A 9927-nucleotide genomic window follows, 5' to 3' on the forward strand; every position below is an offset into this window, starting at 1 on the left:
AATGGACAGCTTGGAGCCGTGTACCAATGGTAAAGCACCATTGGAACAAGCTGTCCAATAAAAATGCTGCAGTGGAGGCCGTCTTTTCACTGCAGTGTCATAGAAGGGGGCATCTGTATAAGATTTACCCATAATCCCATGTTTTTCTCACTGGGTTAACGAAGAGGATCTGCTGCTGTTTTTATCAAGCTAAAATACATATTATTATGCTATATATTATAAGATAATAATTTATTATTTATCTATTTACTGTGAAATTACTGGTTTGAAGTTATAACTTCGAACTTCAGTAATTTGTTCATTAAAGCAGAGGTCCGCCTAAAAAGAAAAATATTAAAAGCCAGCAGCTACAAATACTGCAGCTGCAGACTTTTAATAAATGTACACTTACCTGTCCAGGGTGCCCGCTGAGCAATCGCTTGGCTCTCGGCTGCCCCTGCCGCTATCCTCGGTGATGTAATCGGGAAGGGAAGAGTTGCGGCTTCACTTCCCAGTTCCCTACTGGGCATGCGCGAGTCGCGCTGCATGTCCTAACTGGTCCCCGCTGTCTTCTGGGACCTCTGTGTTTCCCAGAAGACAGTTGGGATGGGAAGGGGCGTGACCCCGACCCGGGAGTCTATGTCCAGAAGTGGGTGCAAATATCTGGGGGGAGGGGGGTTCCGAAAAGCAGAGGTTCCATTTTTGTGTGGACCTTCGCTTTAAGCCACCTGCTTGAGTGCAGTTTTTGAAAATATAGTAAATTACCTTAACAATAATATATAATAATTATTTGTATAATACTTACTTATGGTAAATAACCACTTGCCAAGCCAATTCTGACACTTTTCTCCTACATGTAAAAATAATATTTTTTTGCTAGAAAATTGCTCAGAACCACCAAACATTATATATACTGTTTTAGCAGACACCCTAGGGCAGGGGTGCCCAACCTTTTTGAAGAGCGAGGGCCACTTAAGCGACTTGGTAACCTGTCGCGGGTCACAATGAGTGGAGCGGGTGGATGGCATGTTTGTATCTGCTCTGCATATGCACACTGACACTGACACAGCCCACTATACTTTTTAGCAGATAGTATTGGAGGTAGGACACAAGTTTGTTTATGTCTTCCACTAATTACAGGTGAATGTAGGATCCAATTGGTCAGACTGTCCTTGTGAAAGGGGCCCAAGGCTGCTTTCACACTGATGTGCTGTGGTTTACCCATAACACGGGTGAAAAACCTTGATGCTTTACAACCACTTTCATGTTCATTTATTCCTGTAGTGCAAATGGCCAAAAATTGGTTTGGCCAGAGTCCAGCTTTAAAATAGATGTATAGCCAAAAAAATTCAATGGACACACAGAGCCGGCTCGGGAGAAAGCATGCACAAGTGCCCCCATAGCAAGCGGCTTTGTATGGGGACACTCAGAAAGAGGGAGGAGCCAGGAGCACCAATGGGGGACCTGTGAAGAGGAGGACAGGGGTTACTCTGTGCAAATTCATTGCACAGAGCAGATACGTATAATATTTATTATAATTTGATATATTTTTTAATATGTTTACCTTTAGAATCACTTTAAAGTGGATGTAAACCCACTCTCATGCTTTCTAAACTACTGCCATAGTGCTGATCTATAAGGATATAGATGCCTCCTGCATGTATCCTTACCTGTCAAATGTCTCCCCTCTGTCTGTTATAAGAACTGAAAAACTGCAGATTCTGTGGGTGGATCTGTTGTCTGGATCTCTGTGGGTGGAGTCGTGATGTCAGTAGACTCCCCGCTCTCCTCTACACTCCCCCTTTTTTTCCCTGTGTATTCCTTACACTAAATTCTGCTATGGTCAATAACATCCAGTCAAAATCCAGAAAAGTAACCACATGACTTCTGAAAAGGATTGGGGGTGGGAATTAAAAAATAATGCCTGTCTCCAGGCTAGTGCATGAGATATGTAAATAACCTGTCACTCACAGCAAGGGGGCAGAACGGACTAAGATTTTTCTCTGTAAGTCCGTTTTATTTAACTGAACAATAAAAGAGGATTGCTCCGAGCTGGATTAACTCTGTGTGGCAAGACTGGCCACAGATGATAGGAAATCTTATACTGTACATTGTGACATAAAAATGTTTTGTTTACATCCACTTTAAGCCGAAAAGCACTGTGAATCTCCAACCTGAGTATAACACTGTTACACACGTAATTAGCACTGGTGTTGATTTACTAAACTAGAAGAGAGTGAATTTTCACTAAGCTTAGTAAATAGGGTGAAGCTTGGTTCATTGGAATACCAATCATGTACAAGCAAATTAAATACATGCATATGATTGGATGATTAAAGTGAATTTAACTTTACCTTATTCCTTAAGTCTGGTTCTCACGATAAGAAAATCAGACAAACGATTGTCCGGTTCTCCTCAATGTTTAACAACTTTCAAAGCCGCGGAAGGAAATAATATATGAAAATTCTCGTACGAAAAGGGCTTTTTTTTGTTGTGTATTGTTTCTGATCATGTGCAGTTTTTTTGTATCTGATTTTTAATGTTATATAAATCATATTAAAATCGTACAAAAATTATAAGAAATCGTACGAAAATCATACACAGTGAACGAAAATCGTACAAAAATTATAAGAAATTGTACGAAAATCGTACAAAAATTATAAGAAATCGTACGAAAATCGTAGACATTAAATCGAAAATCGTTAATTCTGTTAACATACATGAAACATTTTGGAGGTTGTCCCTTTTAGTTTACAAAGTTTGAATTGGATATAAAAAATTGTTTGCACTCTATACGAAAATTTAATTTTGCCTGGAATTCTTCTGATTTTTCTCATAATTTGTACCCCGCTTTAGGCTGCATTCACACCTTTGTTGTCTTTTTTCTGCTTTTGTGCAGTGGCAAAGTAGCTCCTGCACCTCATTTTGCATTTTTTGTATGTTTTGTCATGCGACAGAACGCGCAACTGCGACCTGTGTTTGGGGTGCAATTAAAAAATAATGGCACCACAAGCGCAATGCACGTTTTTCACGCGTTCCCGAAACGTGAAGGTGTGAATGCAGTGTAATGATTACTTGGCATTCACTTTTAAAAGTGAACAGTTTATTCCTTTAGTAAATCAGCCCCCAGGTGAATCCAGGTTATATGGGGTACTGGGGTCTGGTGGTACATGTGCAGACACATGCCATGTGTGATATATAGTGCTGTCATAGAAATCCATGGTGGCAGTGCACTTGTCATCCCAGATTCCCAGTTAGCTGCCAGGGAAGGCTGTGGGTGAGATGTTGAGAGTGCGCAGTGGTGTGCGCAGTGGTGTTCAGGTGGAGCTGAAGACTGTACAGGAATAATTAGTAGGCAGTGGGGGGATCAGGAGGAGCAGCATTGCTGTCTCTGGCTGATCGGCCAGATAATGGGAGCTGCTGCTGAATTCATCTGAGTCTGAACTCTGGGTGAACCTGAGATTAAACAGGGGTAGGCAGCTAAACATTTTGTTGTTAGATTCCTTTTCAACAGGCCTTTTAAGACTAAGTAAATATTGATCAGATCCAATCTGCATCCCCTGGGGGAAGACCCCGAAGTGTCTGTATTGCCTAAAAAGTAAACTTTTCAAGAGAATAGGAGGAAAAGCTCTGTTTCTTCTATTAGATGATACATTTCAAGTGGATGTGAAAGGATATGTTCCTTGTAATCCAGGTTTAATCCCCATGTATACACTTATTAGTCCAATTCATTGCAAATAACGTGCAATATACTGTACTTGTATGTAAGTGACAAAACAATATAGTAAACACAAGAAAATTGTTAATTCGTTCCAAAAACGTATTCCAATTATTAAACTTTTTTTCCAACTGCTTTTAATTCTAATTAATTTATTTTTTCATTAACTGTTCCTTGAATTTTTACAATTAGTTAATATAACAATTTTATTCACCAGCTGTCCCTTTTACTCTTACTTTTAAGTAATATAATTATTTTGTTTCAATAGCTGTTACTTTAAATGAATAAACATTTCAGCAAAATAAATAAATAAATAATAAAGGCGACTTTTTTTTTCTTCCAATCAATCAGGATTCTTCAATTGTTTTCATGTATTGTTCCTAATATTATAACATTGTAAACAAATTGATTACATGTATCTTTCCGTTTTTATGAATCAGTGATTGTAAATCATAAAAGTAGAAAGTAAATATTGAAAAACGAACAAACGAAAAACGGATCTGTTTGCTTTCCTATAGATGTATGATTGCTTCTGATAAAAAAAAAATATAACAATAAAAATATTCGAAAACGAATACATGATAGCCTTATAAAGTGGTTTGCTTAGAAAAGCTTAGAAAAGCGGTTGATTTATTGTGGTTAATAGTAGTGATTAAAAAAAAAATCAAAAACGAATTTATTATAAACCGAAATATTTATTTTTTTTACTTCTAAGCAATCCTATGTATGATTGTTTGTTGTTAATAATAAATATTAATAAAAACGAATAATAATAAAATAGTGGTTTGCTTCCTGTAGCTGTAATACACGGGTGTTTTTTAATTGTGTTGCATGTTTGCAGATATACAGTATATACCTCTCCAGTGACGTGTGTGAGTCTCTTTTGCATTGTATCAATGTGAACTGTCCTTATCCCTCTAGGAAATCCGTTATGTTATACAATGTACGTCCTTTTTGTGACCTCTTTCTTTGTGATTTTTTTTTGTTTTGTTTTTTACCATGTTCGTTTTCAGGACTTACAAGCTATCCTATGCCATAATTAACATGAGTTGAATAGCTACTTAGATGTTAAACGATCCCTTTTGCTTTGAAGTTGCTCCATAAGCCTCCACTGTAACATGTTCCTTTAGATATGATTTGAGATAGGGGAACAAGTTTGTTGTTGTGTTAATGGAATTTAGCACATTAAAGTACAGTAGAAGGAGTAGAGAAGACAGACATCTGGTTCACCTTGCTCCTTACTCCCATAAACAAAAGAAGTGAGATGGAATGAGAAAAAAAGTCAGCACTGGAACCTCTACACAGTGCTGGGAGAGAACTGCAGCCTGTGACCGGTGTGTGTGTTTGAGTTCTATACACCGGTCACCTATTATCAGCAAAACTTTACAGTGTTTGTTATTATATAAAATAGTGCTTTGATGCTGCTGATGACATGGATCTAATTAAACACCAAACGTTTTAAAGTGATTTCATTTTTTTTTTTTTAAAGAGTGCTGTAGATTGAATGTAATGATTGAACTGGGAAATAGCCCATACAGGACAAGATGTGTGCTTCTAGAGACTGATGTGTGGACAGACTGACTGAAGACAAGCTGCACATTTTTGTCAGTCTTCTATGTTTACACATGTCAACCTTCTGATTGAGGTGAAAAGTTCACTAGTTCTTGACCCAAGATGATCCTGGAGGTGACACTTCATGGGAATCTGGAAGGACATGAGACCAATTCTGCATCTACTGTACACATTTTTGGGTTATTTATTATTTTATTATTTTTTTTATCAGTTGTTTATTTAATGCAAATGTAAAATTTGCTTTTGAAGGACATGAGACCAATTCTGCATCTACTGTACACATTTTTGGGTTATTTATTATTTTATTAGCAGTTGTTTATTTAATGCAAATGTAAAATTTGCTTTTGTTGTATCTAACTTTGTTAACTTAAAAGTCAGACTTTTAACGAAAAATCACAGAATTGCAAAAAAAACAACAACTTGGCACTATATAAATCATGTATTATAATAATAATAATAATAATAATAATAATAATAATAATAATAATAATAATAATAATAATAATAACAATATTAATAATTACAAAACAAAAAGTGCAGGTTAGCTAGATAAATAAGAGCTGTTGCTGATAAAAAGAAGAAATAGAAAACCAATAATTTAGTCATTTTAACAAGTTTATTCATTATCCAGAACCCATCATGTAGAACCACTGAGCCCCAAACATACACATACAATAAGACCATCATTTTCTGTATCGAAAAATATCTTGATCACAAGTTAGAACTGATAAAACTCAGTGTATAATGGATATAATAAATCATTGCGTTTCATGCACAGGCTCAAGCAAGAATCACAAAAATATACAGAATGATTTGATCATTAGCAATACTGAAATTGTCTGTAGGACATTTTGGCTAATTCTTTAGGCTAATTCTATAGTATAATGGAGTTTGAAGGTATGGCACATTTAATAGACTACTGAGAAGTTTAGTGAGTGATTCAGCTCAAACCAGTTTATAATAATTAAATAAATTCTCTGATAGAATGTTTAAAGGTAAAGCAGGACAACTGGACTAGACCAAAACCTGTACTTTTTAGCCAGCCTTTACCTATATATAAGGGACAATGGATGGACACTTGTATTACTAGTAAAATGTAACAAATATTTTGCATTATAAATCTTTCACAACTTGGTACCCGCCCCCGTCATTTCACATAAGATAATTAGAGTTTCTACAAAAAAAGGCCTCCAAGATAAATCTCTGAAAAAAAGAAACAATATTTACAATCTTTTAACATACAGACAACAAAAAAAAATCACAATTAAATTAAACTCATAAAGTCTTTCTTTTTTTTGTAAACATCTTGTTTTCTAAATAGTGCATCACATTAAAAAGTACCTATGCTAGGCAAGTCACAGAACCATGAGGTCATCTGTCTCCCAGTACTTGAACATAGGAAGCAGCTCATTCAGCATATATTCTACTTAACACATGCCAATACTGATTGTGGGCTCCATTTTGGTTCCATAGCTGAAAACCCAAAATGGTTTAAGAACAGTTTGTGCAAACAAAACTCTGGTGCCAAGAGGCAGGTCACCTACAGAGTGCAAGATTGGGAAGTCTTTGGCAATCTTGTGAAAACATTGCAACCTCACAGCTGCTGTTTAGTTGGAGGAATTGAGATGATCAGAGGTAGAAGAAGCTGGTGATGGAGCACAGGGTGAAGGACTTGACTTGTCTGACATGTCTTCTGGCTTTTCATCACTTCCTGTGCTGGCAGAGGGGGAGATTGGCAGGAGACCTTCTTTCTCTCTCTTTTTTTGTTTCATCCTTCTGTTCTGAAACCAGATCTTCACCTGGGTCTCATTAAGCTGCAGAGCTGCTGCAATTTCCACCCTTCTGGCTCTGGTCAGGTACTTGTTGAAATGGAATTCTTTCTCCAGTTCTGTCAGCTGCTTGGTGGTAAAATTGGTTCTCACAGTGTTGGGTTGACCTACATATCCATATTCACCAGCTTTACCTGCAAGACAGGGGGGAAGCCTTGTTAGTGAACAACTAATGGGTACAGTCACGAATCAAAGTGTTTTAAATAACATTTATATTGTCAGAAAAGGTGGTATGGTGCCAGTAACCCCATAAAAGAGACCTACCATATGCAATGGCAGTTCACATAGTACACTACCCAACTATGTAAGTGTAATATTTTACAATTTGCACAGCTGTAGCTACTTTTACATTATGATATGAACTATTGAACATGCTTAAAAAGTAACTTGTTTTAGAGGATTGATGAAAAGTAAAGACAAGAACTACTTAACAGTGCAAAGCTACCTACATTCCCAACATTGATGGCAAGTGCAAGATCCAGTTATTTGCTATGAGTACCACAACATGGGTACAAGAAACAAGTGTCTTCATAAAATAAATTGTGCTTGCATTGGCATTTAATATAGTATACTGCCCAGCAATGTAAAGTAAAGGTGAAATACCACACTTTGTAAAGCTGTATATACATTTACATAATTATAGGAACTATTGGATATGATGGTTAGAAATGTGACCAGTTTTGGGGTATTGTAGAATATTAGTGAAAAGTGATCAAAGAACTCACAAATTACTTATTACTTACCTAAATTCTCAACCTTGCTAGCATGTGCAAGATCCTGTTGTTTCCCATGTCTATCTACCTGTTATGTGCCATGTGTACATACCCACAGCATGGGTGAAAGGGAACCAGTGTCCCCCATAAAAGATGTAATGTGTGCTTGCATTGGCATTTCATATAGTATATTGGCCAGCAATGTAAAGTAAAAGTGAAATATTTCACAATGTGTTAAGCTGTAGATACTTTTACATAATGATAGGAACTATAGGACATGATGCTTAAAATGTCACCTGTTTTGGGGGTATTGTAGAGTAGACCATTAATGAAAGGTGATTTGGGGGTATTGTAGAGTAGACCATTAATGAAAGGTGATTTGGGGGTATTGTAGAGTAGACCATTAATGAAAGGTAATTTGGGGGTATTGTAGAGTAGACCATTAATGAAAGGTGATTTGGGGGTATTGTAGAGTAGACCATTAATGAAAGGTGATTTGGGGGTATTGTAGAGTAGACCATTAATGAAAGGTGATTTGGGGGTATTGTAGAGTAGACCATTAATGAAAAGTGATCAAAGAATTCACAAATTTATTATCAGAGATAAGTAACCTAAATTCTCAACCCTTGCTGACATAGGTAAGATCCTGCTATTTGCCATTTCTACATACCTGTCATTTGCCATGTGTACATACCCACAACATAGGGGGAAGGAAGCAGTAACCCCCCTTACTAGAGACCTGCCAAATGTAATTTGTACTTCCATTAGCACTTACACTTGCCATCAATGAAAAGTACACGTGAAACATATCACAGTATGTACACATGCACCTACTTTTACCAAATGATAGGAACTATTGAAGAGAAAGCTTAAAATGCAACTTGTTTGGGATCATCAATTAAAAGTGATCAAAGAACTAAGACCAGAGCAAAGTTACATAAATGCTCAGCCTTGGTGGCAAGTTTAGCATGTGGCATGCCCACAACATGATTAAAGGGAAGCACATCACAGGGGTCTTATGATAGAGGACAAGTTTATTGCTCCATAATGACTTACCAGTTTTGGGTGGATTGCGCTTGACTTTCATCCAGTCGAAGGTCTGTGCTGGTGGAGAGGTCTCGGCAGATGGTGATCGGCACGTTTCTTGGTGATTGATGTGTATGCTGCTGACATTGTTATTATTATAGGTGGCCATGGGAAGGTTCTGCTGCTCTGCTCCATAGGTATGATGGTGATGGTGGTGGATGTAGTGCGCTGACCCTGTGCCGTCCACATAGCTCTGGTGCTGATGGTGCTGCTGGACCACAGTGGAGGCGATGTTGCCAGTATACACGGCGCTGGGGAAGCCTGGACTGACATCAGTCTCCTGATTTATGGGGAAGTGAGAGTATCCTGCGCTGAAGTTCTGCATGCCATACCCTGCAGCGCAGCTCGGGTGGGAATAGGACATGGCCAGGTTGTTGGGGGTCTGGAAAGCCCCAGTTTGGTGGGGATGGTGGTGATGATGGGAACTTAGCTGGACCCCCCGACCAACCAAAAAGCGATCATCGCTGTTACAGTTATTGGCAGAGACTGCGCAGGACTGGAAAGTTGGAAGTCCATGGTCAGGGTGGAAGGTTCTGGAGGGGCAGCTCCCGGCTTCTGCACTCATCAGGCTCGGGTAATCTAGGAAGGAACTCATCCTCGCACAGTCCATCTATCACTGGGTGACTCCGGGGTGACCGTGCCAACTTTCTCACTTCCTCCATAGGGCCAGGAGAACATCACATGAATGTACAGTCAATGGGGGCGTCACGTGCTCCTCCACAGCCAATGGCTGAGCCGCCTGATAAAGTTTCACTGCTCTGCCCGGTGATGGATCGTCTTCTCAGACGCATTTAAATTCCAAGCTCTGCTCTGTGAAGGTGTCGCGCAGATCGCAGTCCTGTACCGAGGAGCGGACAACACACAGGAGGACGGAGCTGGACACCGGCACTGGTGAGTCCCCATTATCATCAATGCCATTCATTTCACCCACACACACCAAGATATCTCCTACACTATCGTACCAAACCTACACTGTACACATCTATCGTACAATACCTACACTGTACACATCTATCGTACAATACCTACA

At 38.5% G+C, this 9927-nt stretch overlaps 1 protein-coding gene across 1 annotated transcript; it reads right to left on the reverse strand.

The window, feature by feature from the left end:
• Window positions 1–5866: 5866 nt before the first annotated feature.
• On the reverse strand, window positions 5867–9533 carry HOXA1 (homeobox A1). The gene is made up of 2 exons (XM_040352906.1): window positions 8868–9533; window positions 5867–7232 (listed from the first exon to the last, which is right to left on the reverse strand). The coding sequence occupies exons 1-2, from the start codon at window positions 9505–9507 to the stop codon at window positions 6877–6879; spliced, it is 996 nt and encodes a 331-aa protein (XP_040208840.1). The 5' UTR covers window positions 9508–9533; the 3' UTR covers window positions 5867–6876.
• Window positions 9534–9927: the final 394 nt, after the last annotated feature.

This window comes from Rana temporaria, chromosome 5 (genome assembly GCF_905171775.1).
Source record: "Rana temporaria chromosome 5, aRanTem1.1, whole genome shotgun sequence".
Taxonomy (NCBI): domain Eukaryota; kingdom Metazoa; phylum Chordata; class Amphibia; order Anura; family Ranidae; genus Rana; species Rana temporaria.